General features: G+C 40.1%; 1 protein-coding gene across 2 annotated transcripts in view; it reads right to left on the bottom strand.

The window, feature by feature from the left end:
• Positions 1-968: 968 nt before the first annotated feature.
• FAM131A (family with sequence similarity 131 member A) overlaps positions 969-15,691 on the bottom strand; it is a 71,672-nt gene continuing 56,949 nt past the window's right edge. For both annotated transcript variants that reach the window (XM_018576513.1, XM_018576514.1), the window contains 4 exons: positions 6,593-6,686; positions 4,717-4,899; positions 4,020-4,148; positions 969-2,213 (listed from right to left, as the gene is read on the bottom strand). In XM_018576513.1, coding sequence (XP_018432015.1) covers positions 1,810-2,213; positions 4,020-4,148; positions 4,717-4,899; positions 6,593-6,686 — 810 coding nt within the window. In that variant the 3' untranslated portion in view covers positions 969-1,809. The remainder of the gene's footprint in view (positions 2,214-4,019; positions 4,149-4,716; positions 4,900-6,592; positions 6,687-15,691) is intronic.

The raw sequence follows: 15,691 nt of genomic DNA, 5'->3' as shown, positions 1-15,691 counted from the left end.
TCCATAAATGTAAATTATACATGTTACAAATTACTTTTCTGTAACTAGTATAGAAAAGACACGGGGAGTCATGTTCAAATATTAGTTGCAGCATGGACTAAACATATTTTGCTAATGTTGATGAGGACATTGCGAGTAATCTTGTCTGTTTGTGGCAATTTTTAAAATCCTACTTATAAATGCATGTTTTGAAGATTTGTTCAGCAGAACAGTGTGTCAATTCTCCTTTTTCAAGTTTCTGACTTTTTACACTTTGTAACAATACACTGAAGTCGGCCACATTGAATTGAGTAAAATCATCTGCATTGCTAGTTTACTGAAATGAAAGAAGTTAAGTGCAAGACAAACCTTTTTTCCTTCCTCCAAGTTTGCCGGTGTTGGTCCATTTCTCTCTTTTTCCTTCCAAAAATGATCCACCCTTTTTCATAAATTTTCATAGAGTAGTTTACTATTTTTTCAGTGTGCCAGCTGGCTGCTTTTGAAAAAGCTTGTAAAACGGTGAATTTGTTAAGATAGCTGGGGATCTCAAAATATGCACATTTCTCTAACCTAACACTTCTTTTATAAATAGTCTCATAAAATCTGCAATATTGGAAAATAACTCAATTCCAAAGTAAAGGAGGCAAAATATGTTTTAGGGTGATGCAGGGATTAAACAGTCAAGTAAAACAAACTTGGTGATGCCTACATCCAATACATTAGAAAAAAATAAAATTCTCCTTTTCACCAATTAGGTATTTTCCTGCAAACTAATCAATTGGGAGAAGGGAAATAAAACACTCATGCCCTTATGTCAACCAACAGGTGATAATAATACACCTTGGAAAGTTGAATAGAACACATTATTGATCAGTGAAGCATGTGCCAGTATATGTACCTTTTAGACATACATTAATCCATGATCTTCATAACAGGCTCTGACTCTTATTACCAAAGAGTTATCTCAGTTCAGTGTAATAATGTACACATTTTGCTTTTTATATATCTTTATATATATACACAGCTGGTCAAGTCATAGACGCAGGAAAATGAGTTACAAACTTTCGATGTTACCGCACAAGACCTTCCAAGAGCAGCAAACAGACACGTACAAAACGCTAGAAAAGAAGGGTCTCCCCTGCACAAAGCATGCTCCCGCAGAGCCCCCATGGAGTAGGGTCCCCCACAGTGTCACTGGAGCTCCACAAGTCCTTTTACAGTCCTGAAGCTGTACTAATATCACAGAATCCATAACATACCCAATGTTCATCTCATCTGCTGCCTGGAATCTGTGGAGCATAGGGAACCACAGAACTGGAAACAGATTAAAAAAAAATAACAGGGACAAGCCATGTTGCCACTGTCCCCAAATGGGAACTCCACCGCCAACAGCTGGGCTGGAGGTGGAATCTCTGAGCGGTGGCATTAAGTGGGGTGCAAGACATGCAGACAACAGCTTAAAGGCCCTCCACTGAGCAAGAGTGGTACCATAGGGCAAGGGTCATGCAAAACAGACCAAATGCTTAAGACATGTCAAACAGGCAATTAAGTTGTTTGAAAAGAAAAAAGTGAGAAAGGTAATGAATTAAATTAAAGACACAAGATCGTGAAAATAAATAGGAAATTGAAGGGAAAAGTCACTATAAAGAGAAACAGAATATTACTTATAAATAAACATCCAAATCAAATTATTTTCGAAAGAAAAGTAATGATTAGGTGAGTTAATGCCCTCTGATTAGTCCATGATTTTTGAAATAAAGAATTATCGTAATCAGAAAAATATGGGATGATACCTAACGGCAGTTGCAAGAGGAGCAGCATGATTTCAGGTCAGGGTTGGTCTTCTTCATCTTCGTCTAGAGATACAACCCCAGAGGACACCACATCTGAGCCCTTTCTACGCAAAGAGAGCATCCCTGACCCTCGACTTATTGGAGGGAAGGAAATTAGCTCGTCCTCACTGGGGCTTAAACAAGACTCAGAGAAGGACATGGAATATGAAGAGTCCTCACATTCCAGATCTTGAAGGCGATCATAGGGACCTAGAACTGACTGAGGTTTGATGAGCAAAGACTCTTCAACCAGCTGTGTTGGAGACCCCAAGAGCAGCTGTTCTTCATCTAGGCTGCACAGGCTGGAGCACAGGGTTTCAGGAGACAGAGTACGTGAGGAGTCACTGTCACAGCAGCATACACGGGATGACACCAGATCCTTCTGCACAGGACTTAGAAAATCTAGAGGAATGAAAAATTGCCTTCACTCACTTATCAGAAAAGACACTAGAAGCTTTAATGAATTCTAGTGCTCTATGCTCTCTCAGTAAACAAATTAACACAAGTGCATATACTTTTAAATACCTGATAAAAGCATACAGTAGAAGATGAGGTAAAAATGTAAATAAAATACAATCTAATCAGGGATAGCAAAGGTAGCCAAGATGTTGGTTAGAATGTCTAAAGTATCTTTAGTAGATGAATAAGACAAGCACAACATCAGAAGAGAACAGGACCAATGAACCTGGTTTAGCACTGTAACATTTATTTTTAAAACTGTTTAAATATTTGTTGCAGTCCATAAAAAAAAAAAAGCCTTGGTAAGTAAGGCTGTTCCTTGGTGCAATGAAGGGAAAACTGGTGGAAGCTCACCTGAACATCCCAGGAACAGGGCTCATAATATACTGTTGCATTCTCCTCTGGCAGGACACCGTTCTGGCATCCTGGGAAAATGTGTTGTTTAGCAACAAAGATAATTGTAGTAGGCAATGAGCACTGAGAGTTTCAAGGATGACAGACTGGCTTCACCAGAGCTGGCCTTGCCAGAGAAGACTGTGGCAGAACATCGGGAATTCTACTGCTGTTCACGACAGCCACATACATGCTTACAAATTATCTTTATTCAAGTACAAGTGTTTTTCACTATTTTAAAAATAAAGTCACACAGTGCTTTACCGAGTTGGTGCGTGCTGTCCTTTTTATATATAAGAAACAACAGATGACTGCTTTCATATGTGGTTTAGCCAAAAAAAAAAAAAAATGTAACTAATTTTGCCATAAATATTTTTACATGGACATGCAACAGCAAATACTTAGGAGCTAATGTTTATGCTGGGCTGAGTAACCAAAGCTGAATACATAATACAATCCATGTAATCAAAATTTCTCCTGCTGAAAAACAAGCTAATAATGCCTAGTGTTGAGGGTCAATTACTACATAATAGTTTGTAATAAAGTGAAACTACAAACAATATAAATACACTAAATAGACATTTGGAATACATATATATAGTATGGTAACTGTTTCCTTATCAAAATATTTGTAATTCCATTGAGCCACTTATTTCCTTTACTACACTGTAGAGCTAAACAGGTGACAACCCTATTTCTTGGTTAGGATTTGCAGCATCCAGTGCCATCTCTTCACCTCCAGGCTGTACACTGGTTGATGAATTAGTATCATCATCATCTGTTCCCAAGCAGCCAGGGAACACAAGATGCTTTAAAACTTACACAAGAATAGCGCTCTACTTAGCAGCGTGGCGGAGCGGTCTAAATCACATGACTAGATGAGCAGAATTACATATATGCATTTCAACAACACGTATCTGTTTGCATGGCGTTCCACCTTAAATAATGTAAAATATATGGTTATCAGTTTGAAGACCGTAATTTAATCCTTCAAAACAGGTGGGCCTAAATGACCAAAAGTAGCACCCCCTGAATGTAAAGCTATCACCCACTGTTTCTTGCATTGTGATTTACTGCCAGCTCAATGCTTTGAGGTGTGAAAAAGGCAAAATCACAAAAAAATCACTTTTGCTGACATAAAAATAATTAATGTGGCTATCAGTATAAATCATATAACTAGGGCAAGTCAACTATAAAGTACTCTGATGTAGATGACATTTTGGAGAACTTATCTTCTTGTACAGAGGAGACTCATCTTATTCACTTGGTAGATATGTGCCTATTCTATATAGACGCTAGTTATTATTTGAATATTGGATTTTGTATATTTAGATATGTGGTTGTGCCGTTACCCACCTGCAGGTTGAGAATGGTCCATAGAGGGCTGCAGATCCTCCTCATATGAATCATCTGTGGAATCCTCTCCATCAATTGATGACCAGGCACGGAGTTTAGCTTCTGCTATAGCAAACTGCTCAGCTACGCCTGGTAATGTACAAAAAGTGGACAGAAAATAGGAACAGAAACAGCAGCAAGAATGGACAAACAGCAGCAGAACCGCAGTAGTGCATGATTGAGAAAGCAAGAACCCAGCAAACAAAGACAGTGGAAAGGTGCATATGTTTTGTATTTAGTGGGAAGCATTTGAAGATGGCAAGACAAATATGAGAAATAAGAAAAACAAAATAAGTAGCATACCGTTGTAAAAAGAAAATGGTAAACAAAAATATTGTGCAACAACATGGCCAAAAATAAAGATATGGTGGTTGCAGAGGATTGTGGGAAGAATCAAAGCATGTTATTTATTTAACAAAAAAAAAAAAACAATCAGCACAGCATAAAAGAAGGGAAATAGCAGTAGGAGGATACTCCAATGAAATGCACAGCAAAAGCATTGCAGTATGAGCACATCCAGAACCATCAGGAGAAAAAAGATAAAATAGAGAGAGAGAGAGGACAAGAGAGAAAGAAGACAAGAACAGCAATGAGAAAGAAAGTAAGTTGAAGGTTCATATTTATGCTTCTTCATCCATTAGTTCTGATGTTTTCTCACCTGCAGCAAACCTGGCCTCCTGTTCTCCCTCACTTAAGTGTGAGTATGAATTGAAGTGAGTCTCCAGTGCAGCCGGAGAGTCGCTGGGTTTGCTCCAGCCCTTCCACTCGATCAGATGAGCCACACGTCCCTGAGCCATGGCTGTAGGCTTGGTCACATGATCCTTCACCACCTGTGAGATTCCTGTCACACGAAGAGAAGACAAAGGACACAGGTGTCTGTATGTTTAATGATATGCCGCTGTGTAATTGTGTTTGTGTACAACTGTTTGCAACTATTTAGCTGTGTGTTTTTAAGGTCAGGCAATTGTGTGCCCTTGTAACATGCATGTCCCATTCAATAACAACTGAACTGATTTCTAATATATATATTTTCTGCTTAAAGTTGAAGTAAAGGCAATTATAAAAAAAAGAAGCCCCGTCTGAATTTTAGCTATAATGGGCTAGTATTCACAGCATTACAGTATTCGCACATTATGGTGATCCACTCCAGTGCGGGGCTACTCCCTCGCCTCGCTCTTCCATCATCTCCCCAGTCTTCTTCGGCTGCTTGATTGGCTAGGCCCTGATGACGTAACTCCAGCACATGCGCCCGGGAGTTACGTCATCTCGGCGTGCCAGGTCTGTGCACTAAGCTGCGCATGCACAGCTCAGCGTGCAGAAAAAAAGAATTGCTGGCAGGTAAAAATAAGCTATTACGGCAGAAGAGACCTACATGGTCTCTTCTCCCATAGAAGTCTACCAATCAGAATTTTTTTCTGCAAGATTTATTTCCAGAAGGCTGTCATTGCTCTTCTCCTTAGAAAATGCTGGGTGCGTGGCTAATTATATAGCTTTAGTATTTTCAGTACAGGTAAGTGACCGGAAACACGTATACAGTACATAAAATCAGTGGTAGTCTGTGATTCAAAAACTACTGAAGCCACAGAATTAGCTGAACGGCCAAGCAACTAACATTTTTAGCAGGAGGTATGCAATGGAAGCCTACATACTACTTTCACGTCAGCTTTACTTGACACATGCATTGAGCCCTTGCTGCTCACAGGTGGATGAGGCACTGACTTGCTGCCTCTGCTTCTATGGCACAAATATTTCAACACCCACCATAGCTAGTACTTAGAGGAGGCTGAAAAATCCATCAGGGAACAGCAAGGGAGAAATGGAAATGACTAAACATAAAAGTGGATTTTAGGTTAGTTTTAATATCCATTTAACCTTGGCCAGGTTAAGGAAAGTGCAAAAAATTGTATTTCTTTCTTTTCTTTTTGTAACCTTGCATATGATTTTATTCCTCCTCAGATCAAGTAAGAAATAAATATACACTGCCTTGTTCCTTAACAACCATCTCCATGGTGCAGCGCTCCAATCTGCTCCCTTAACAGTAATTTTGCAGGTAGGTGTCTAATTTTTCTATCAGCAGTTACAATAAGTCATAAAACTGCAGCTGGAACGTGTTGTCTTTAGGATCATCCTGTTTCTCAGTGTTATCTATGAGTCTATGTATCCCCTTGAGTCTATTTAAACTTCATGAGCCCATTTAACTGTTTGTATCAGATACCGATAAGATGGCTTCATGACAGATTCCACTGGATAAGGGAAAGAGTTATGTTCAATATGAATCAAAAGCAACCATCTAGAAATCATCTCCTTCCCTTTTGGCAGGGAATCAAAGATACAATCTAATTGGTTGCTATGGTTTACTGAACCTTGGACATTATCAGTGCTTTTTGCACTGTTTGTTATTTCATACCCATATAAAAGTGAATAAACGTGAAAGTTACAAGGTTCATGAAGGAACATCCGTGACTCTCTATACAATCTACTGATACGTCCATTGAAAAAAGTCTTAAGTATGTGACATTTTTGATTAAACTCACCATGCAGAGAGGAGCGAGCAAGGGCCGTAATTTCATGAATAGTGAGTGCACGTCGGGACTTGGGTAACATTTCACCAGTGTCTTCAACATGTAACTAATGTAGAAGAAACACAATAGAGGTTAGACAGTAGAAATAGGAAAAATGTCATGCGAAGTGTGATAGAAATCTGTAACAACACGATGTCTAAGACACAAAATGTATGCAGGTAGCACAGAATAGCAGGGACCTGGAGGACAGAACATTTAGCAACTTTTTATCAGAAACAATCAGAACCTCTATTTTTTTAAAATAATACCTCTTTAGTTTCCTTGGACTGTTTATATTATAATACATATAAAAGTAACATTTTTACTCATCTATGTGACTTCATACACCAATCAGCCATAACATTATGACCACTGACAGTTAAAGTGAATAACAATGATTATCTCTTTACAATGGCACCTGGAAGTGGGGGGGATATATTACGCAGCAAGTAAACATTTTGTCCTCGAAGTTGAGGTGTTGTAAGCAGAAAAAAATGGGCATGCGTAAGGATTTGAGCGACTATAAATGTTTTCATGTGAGATTCACAAAACTTTCATCCAGGTCTCACATATTTTTCCAATTATGAAAATATGTGAATCTTGGATAAAGATTATGTGAATCTTGAGTGTGAGCGTTTTGTTATACCTGCTTTGAAGAAGGGGGATCTTCCCCAAAACACATCAGCTGTCCTGGATGATACCGCTTATTTCCACTGTGTACATTTGAGCAGTTTTTTATTCTTCAAGAAAATTTTGTTTTAAAAAAAATAAACCTCACACAAGGAAAGGGCGCTATCTTCTTTGTTTGTGCTTTTTGCATGGCTTATGAGGATACATCCCAGTAGCCTTGTGGATGGGAGCTTTTCCTCAAGTGACTGGTTGAGATGATTGTGGAAGAGTACCGAGCTTTGGTCTGCTGAGTGCGGTTAATGTGATTTGTTTTTCTGGAATTTTGTTATATCTGTCCAATAGGTACAAAAAAGACCTGTTGATTTTGCGAGAAATCTTGTGAGCTGATAACTTCCTGTGCTTTATGCCTGAGAAAAAGGAGGGGATATGGAGATGGGAGGGGAGGTGATAAAGAGGGGTCTGTGTTCTTTGTAATCCATCAGAAATGTAGTAGTCAGGGCTGACACATGCTCACTATATTTCTGGCACATCAACAGTTATTTTTTATGTACTTGCAGTGTGTTTAAAAGGATAAATTATGAGGAAACGTTCATATATGCCAGAGATATGCTTTAACACTAAACTACTGCTGAGAATAGCTAGCCTGGTGTGGGGCTAAGGCAAACTGGACCATTAGATGGCAAAGAGGTAGGTCCACAATGGTATTTTCATCAAGACAATGCCCAATTTCCAAGTGCTTACAAATATTGGACACAGGCAATGGACTGGTCTATTTCGTAACCCTTTTTTGTCCCTAGGCGAGATAAGACTGACTAAGCCATTATTGGAAATGTAAACCAGGCTTGAATTATTGTCCAAGTCATACATTCCTAACAAAGCCGTCAAACATCTTCTAAATTAAATGCCTAACAAAATAAATGAATGTGCTGCTACAAGTACAGGCTATATATACACACACACACACACTGTACAATATCATAATGTTTGCTGAAAGTGATGTATTTCTTTTTGTGATTTTTCATATGATTGTGTTTCCATGAGGTTGTGTCATGTACAGAATTGTAGATTCTCTCTTTAGTATCTAAATGTCAAACACTGCAGTTAGCCCGCTTTGTTAAATGTTTAGATGAAAATCTATTACAAGATTAAGCTGACTTTAGAGAGTTAAAATGTTCCGCAGTGCTCTGCAAACTTGTATGATTGGCACTGTTAAACGTACTTGTTTATGTGAGGGGATGGGAGCGGGGTGGGAACACAAGGGAAGTGCCGGCTTATTAGAGAGAACAGCAGAGGTCCAGCCTGATCACTTGATCCACTGACAGTTGCATCTTTGGTAGAGAAAGACCTACAAAAAAGTTCTACATTTCTCAACTAACTCATGCAATCAGAAATGATCCGTATTTATGAAGAGGTGACTGTGATATGTCAGACAGGAGGTGCTCAGATGTTGAGGGGGTGTAAATATCTATTTCAATAATGCTACATATGCAACAAAAACATAAGACACGCAGAATACATTAACTCTAACAGAAGTTTAAAAAAAATGTATATTAGAACCAAATTAGAAGAATAAAGTAACAAACAAGCACAACTCTTTCTACCTTTGCTGCTCACCTTTGCATTTTCGGGATTTTTTTTGTAAAGTTTATTAACCTCCCTGGAGGTATTCCCGAGCGTGGCTCGGGGTTAAATTTCCTGACCAGGAGCGGTAACCCCGAGCCACACTCGGGAATACCCTGAATTCACACTCTCCTCGTCCCACATTCCCTGCAGCGTCTTCTTCGCCCGATGCCGGCATCCGTCTCAAGCTTACGCTAGCTTCACCGTCGTAGGGAGGCGGATCGAACATAAAAGCACCCAATACATACAGAATACATTGTAGTACATTGAAAACAGTGCTATTATGTTACTGTAACAAATTCCTTCACCTCAGCTTTGTCCCTAGAGATATTACCAGTGTTCTGCCTGCACTTTTACTATTCTATTTGCCTGGAAAACTTGAGAGCGTCCATGGCATCAAACAAGCGTCCGTTGAGGTTAAAAGCGGTTTTTGAGCAGCTTGAAAATAGCGATAGTGATGTGGAATCACTTATTGAATTGAGCGACAGCGATGCGTGGGGAAGTTCGTTGTCAGACACTGAAAGTGACAAAAGTGTTGATTCTGCGCCCGAGCTAAGTGATGTGCGAACTTGGTGCCCTATTGATTGTCACGCAGCGTCCCCAAGATTCCCATTTACTGGAGCATCTGGTGTGACGTAGATGTGGAACATGACAACCCCTTGGCCTACCTAAAATTATTTCTTACCGATGAGGTTATTGATTAAATTGTTACCGAGACCAACCGGTACAATGAACAACAATCAGCAACAATGCATCGGAAGTTTTCCCGAAACAGAAACAGATATTATGTGACCAGAGATGACATCTGGAAGTTTCTGGGCCTAATAATTCTTTAGGGAGTGGTGGGGAAACCTCTGCACAAGTGGTATTGAACAACCAATAAAATACTTGCCACTCCATTCTTTGCCACGGCCATGTAGGAGTATAGGTTTACCCTCATCATGAAGTTTTTACACTTCGCGGACAATGAGGAATTCGATGAAGCCACTCATCCCGCCCCAAAACTGAAAAAAATTTGGAAGGTATCCCAGATGATTGTGAGAAATTTCCAACAAACCTATGTGCCAGAAAGAGACATCACCATAGACGAAAGGCTAATGGCCTACAAGGGAAGGCTCAGCATCAAAGAGAGCACGATTTGGCGTCAAAACCTATATGCTATGCGAATCGTCATCTGGCTATATTTGGAACTCAGTGATGTACACTGGAAAAGCTATGGAATGGCAACATCATCCGTTGTCTCACTCATTGAGCCATTGCTGAATCAGGGATATTATGTAACAACGGACAACTTTTACACATCTCCAGAACTGTATGAGTTCCTTTTGCAACACAAAACGGATGCCTATGGAACCGTTAGGGCTAATCGACGTGACCTGCCGCCAGTGTTTGGCAAGAAGAAGCTGAAGGCTGGAGAAACAGTTGCCTGGCAGAAAGGCAAAATGATGGCACTGCGATGGCGCGACAAAAAAGACGTGTGCCTAATGAGTACTGTGCATAATGCCTCCACTGCTATGGTACGCACGAAAGGTGGGAGAGACGTCATGAAGCCGCTAGTAGTAATAAACTACAATACCACCATGGGAGGTGTCGACAGAGCGGACCAAGCCATGAGCTTCTATCCAGCAATGCGGAAACAGCAGAAGAAATATTATAAGAAGATCTTCAGGCATCTTCTTGAGCAGTGCTTGTGGAATGCCTACGTTCTGCTAAAAAAACTAAGTGACAAGCCTGTGACGCATGCGGACTTCATCTGGAAAATCTCCGAACAAATCTTTTTGAACCACCATACGCCATCAGTGAGTAGATCTGGACGTCGTGCTGTTGGCGTTGTCAACCCAGAACGCCTGACTGGTCGTCACTTCATGGACTACATCCCACCAACAGAGAGAAAGTCAGCACCTACAAGGCTGTGCATGGTGTGTTGTTCAAAGCGCGATGACAGCGGCAAAAAAATCCGAAAAGAGACCAGGTTCCATTGTCCCGATTGTGACGTCGGACTTTGTGCTGTCGCGTGTTTCAAAGTTTACCATACCCGAGATGTTTACTGAAGTAATATTGCACCCTTGCTTTGACAGATGTCAGTGTTTTTTGTTTGAATACATTATTTAATTAAATTTAATTATTATATTATTGTTTTGTGTAATTATTTCTAATTATTTGTTATATTATCATTTATGATTTCGTTTTTCAAACGTTATCATACCCGGGATGTCTATTGGACTCTTGTTTGGACAGATTTAGGTGAGTTATTCCTAAGATTTACTAAGAATCACAGGCCTACAATGTAAAACAACATATTTCCATGAAAAACAATGTACCGCTTTGGGATGCTAAAATACTGAATAATCATACCGCCAGGGAGGTTAAAGCAAATCGGTCATGTTAGACAAAATGATGTTATTATTGCTGTATAGCAGACCGAGACACTGCTAAAACCGCCTTTACTTGCTTCATTCATACTACCATTGCCAAATGATCAGCATTGGGAAACTGGGAGGACTTAAATAGGGTCTCTGTTGGGGTAGATCAAAAAGATTTCCTGGCTGTATGCATGCATACAATTGCCAAATGATCAGCATTGGGAAACTGGGAGGACTTAAATAGGGTCTCTGTTGGGGTAGATTCAAAAGATTTCCTGGCTGTATTAAAAAATATACTCATACTTCTAAGGATGATTTGTCTGGGAAGCGTTATGGCCAGGTAGTTGTGAAATATCCTGCATCCTGCTTGTGTAACAATATAATCTCTTTTTCAGGAGTAGACCCCTTATATGTCATGGTACAAACCCCATAGAATACCTATCACCTCCAATAAATGTTAATTTCTCATCACTAGGCTGATACAAGAAATGGTCCCCACAGACATTAAATTGCACACCAACATAAAGCTATAAAGCTTTGCTAGAACACATATATAAAGAGAATAAGAAGGCTTGAAACATATTTCTAGATACTTGGACAAATGGTCTCTGCTGAAGGGTAGACCACAGTTCAGACCAGCTAATCCTCCGTTCCAGCAGAGAGAACGGGGGTTTTTTACTAAAGGCAAATATTCTGTTCACCTTGCAAGGGAATTTGCTGGGGACATTTCCCCAAGCTTAGTGCATGTGGTGAAAATGCACTTTGCAAATAATATACAATCATATGCAAGATCAAATTCAAAAAAAATAAATACATTTTTGCTTGCACATAATTGGATGATGGAAGTCAGCAGAGCTTCACCTCATTCACTAAACTAAGGGGAAACTCCCCTGCAAAGTGAACATTCCCTTGAACTGCCTATTTAACTTTAGTAAATCAGGCTGGCTAATCGTCCACTAAAAGAGAGATCATGTGACCATATGACTAGTACTAGTATTATTTATCCATCCCAGCAATTTATCAACCTCTACATTTATCTAACCCAGCACGACCAATAGACACAAAATGCATAGCTAATGTATAACCTACACCCTATAATATTCTTCTACTTTTCTTTCCATCAAACATGACCAGACTGGGACATCACTGTAATACCCAGTCATTCTATGGTACGATATGCTTTGTCTGTATGTGTATAAAGGCACTAAAACACAAGAGCTCTGATTATTCATTCATTCATAATGAGACACTTTAGAGATTGCTTTTAGTTGACTTGTATTCATACTTACTGTATACGTCAGGCCATAAAAAGTAAACTGCTGTGCTAGCTTACTTCTACACAATCAGCAACCTTTCCAGCCTGATGGATCACTGGTTCCTAACCTTTTTTTTACTTGAGTACCCCTTGGCAGTTGATTTGTATAAACTGTACCCCTCTGTGGGGGTGGGGCTTGGCTAATAGTGAAGTGCATAGTGCCGAATGGTAGGTGTGGCCAAATTGCACAAACAGTAGGAGGGCATTAAATGCCACAGGTGTTGGGGTCAGTGGGATGAAGGAGGGAGCTAGGAGGCTGGGGTAGGGGTGGGGGCTCTTTGGGGAAAGCCATATTGCAGTGATGTACCCAGTGTTATCTTGGAGTCTCTTTGGGGGTGTGGTCTGTGACACTGGATTCCCTGGATCTAGGGCTCCTTGCACTTGAGAAGTGAAGGGCACATCACACCCCCCAGCTGGGGAATAACTGAGGTGTTGGCAGCCAGAACCATAGAATGAGTGTGGGAAAATGCAACCCTCCGCACACTTTTAGTCCCTGACTCCCCACAGCCACAGCTTTTATCCACCATTACAAAAATATGTTCAAGTAACCCTAAACGTGCTGCCAAGTACCCCTGGGGTACTTATATGCCAAGTTGGGACTTAGACTGACCCAGCCAGTGTTATCTCCTGTAGCCATTTTCACTCTATACATTATTAGAGTATCTTTTAATTGGTCTTCCGCTGCCTCATAGCCACCTGAATTTCAATGCAGTGAAGCAAGAGTTCCAGAATGTCAGTTAGGCAACCAGTATTTTAAGAAGTAGTCAGCAACGGCAACTTCCATGTTTCTCTCATGACAGATTTGTTTAAAATGTAATTTCCTTAAAGTAGAACTGAGCCCAACCTTTTTTTGTTTTGTTTTGGATAGAGTAAAGGAGGGTTATATGGCTTTTTTGCCATCTGTGTCCCATTGGTGAGATTTCTCTTTGCTTTCTGTCTGATAGCCACAACATGACATAAGGAAAATTTTATTCAAAGAGATATAAGTCCTTTGTGGCCATCAGTATCACCAGAACTAGTGCCCCCATTGGAAGATTTCACATCTATTCCTGTTCTGAAGGCAACCCAAAATTTTGGATTTTCTTTCACTTTCAGTGATAATGATCACCAGGACAAATGAAGAAGGTGAATTTCCATGATAGGGACACAGACCGCAATTAAAAGGTGACAGGTGTTCTCCACTCTATCCAAAAACTACAGAAAAAACGTTTGGGCGTCAGTTGCACTTTAAGGTACAAGGATATTTTAATACAGGTATCCTTAACACTGAAATGACCATCTCTAGCAGTACATGGCTGTGAACAATTACACAGCTATGCTAAGTATGCAGATATAATACCCAGCAATATGTGGACTGCAGAGCTTTTGCAGGTTCTGATTTCATTCTCAACATCAACCTCGCAGAGGAAGGGGACAGCACAGTGAAGAATCTTGTTTAGAAATGTACTGTTTTGTTTATTTACCATGGTATTCAGGGTCATCAATTTCTTACTAAAACAACCTGTGCAGGGTTCTTTCACACAAGAATACATTTTTCAGCATTTTAAGCTCAGATGATGTAGCAACAAGTCACCTTCTGTCCCAATGCAGCTCATTAAATGAAAGGTAATACTTACATTTTAACTAGCCTGCAGTTTTTATAATTATAGGAAAAAACTTTACCTAATGAAATTCTACAAACTAAATCAATACAAAAAAAACCCAGTAACCAAAAAAAGTGCAAGTACAGATGGAGCATATGAACCTACGTTCTATAGAAAATCACTAAACAGGAGGAGAATTGAACAGAAACTTTCATCTAAAAAATCGACTGGATTTATGGTAATTCGCTACTTAGACGAAGCAACATGTTTTCACTCTGCCAACGTCCTGATTGACTCTACAGGGTAAACAAGTTCATTCTGGGTGCAGGCATGTTGAATAGTACTTTGAGGCATGCAGCTTCAAGAGGTATTTTGCTATACATTGCCTGTGTACTAAATGGCTGCCCTTTGCACTAAAGTGACCATTTCTTTGCCCACTAACGGCCCATTCACACCTAGGCGTTTTGTTGCGCATATGTATGTGCAACAAAACGCTCAGCACCTAATTTCCCATTCCTTTCAATGGCCCTCATTCACACCTAGGCGTTTTGTCGCAAGCTGCAAAACGCCTGTTGCTCAAAAAGGTTCTTGAGTTTCTTTGGGGCGTTTTTGCGCGCGTTTGGCCCCATAGACTTCAATAGAAAAACCTGAAAAATGCACAGGGCATATTTTATGTGCATTTTTGTGCGTACTCATGCGTTTTCATATGTGCACGTGTAATGATCGTAAAAATGCACAACAAAAGCACGAAATACGCTAGGCAAACCGCGCGCAAAAATGCTGATGCCCAGGCATGAGTGCCCCCTAAGGCCCCGTCCATATGAGTGGTCCTATCAGATCCACCTGTCAGTTTTTTAGGTGGAACTGACCAGAAGCTGAATGTTAGTCTATGGGCAGGTGAATGTGTTCCCCTTTACATTCTCTTACCTCTGAGTCCATCTCAGTCTGGAAAAAAAGGTTAAAGAGTTCCATTTTATCGGCCTGCAACTGGATGGATGGTGGATGGAGGTAAATGGATGTAAACAGACACACATCAAAAACGTGCATGTCAAAGCTTTAAAAAAAAAAATGGATTGGTATTGGCACCTGAAATGGTATGAAAGCCTCCGATTATGGTGTAAAAGTTGGTCTTGACCCTGCCCCCTCTAATTCTAAAAGCTAATTTTTGGTCACTGCAGCCACCCATCACATTAAGAGGCAGATATTGCCATTTACAACTAAGGTTAAGCTGCCTATATCTGGATCCACTGAGTGCTTTTTTTCCATTCGAAACGTGCTCAGTTTGAATTGCCGTGTTGGGTGAAAGTTTTGCTTAGCACTGAATTTATAGTGAACTAAAACAATGTAAAGTTTCATCAATACGTTACTACAGACACCGAGAGGCAAATGCTTTTGGACCCCCCCCCCCTTCCAGCTCCTCTAGACGCCTTAGCCTCTAAATGTGATAGCCTAGCTTATTCACCAATTAGAAGACACAAGAGGGGCAGAACATGATCATTTTCTAGCTGAGGCTCCTATTTGCATAGCAAAGCCCCTTGCGTTCTGCTGCTCTTGGTATGGT

Source organism: Nanorana parkeri, unplaced genomic scaffold (genome assembly GCF_000935625.1).
Source record: "Nanorana parkeri isolate BGI_ZX_2015 unplaced genomic scaffold, ASM93562v1 scaffold69, whole genome shotgun sequence".
In the NCBI taxonomy this organism is placed as follows: domain Eukaryota; kingdom Metazoa; phylum Chordata; class Amphibia; order Anura; family Dicroglossidae; genus Nanorana; species Nanorana parkeri.
The sequence above is the reverse complement of the archived record's forward strand: the minus strand, read 5'-3'. Positions and strand labels throughout refer to the sequence as shown.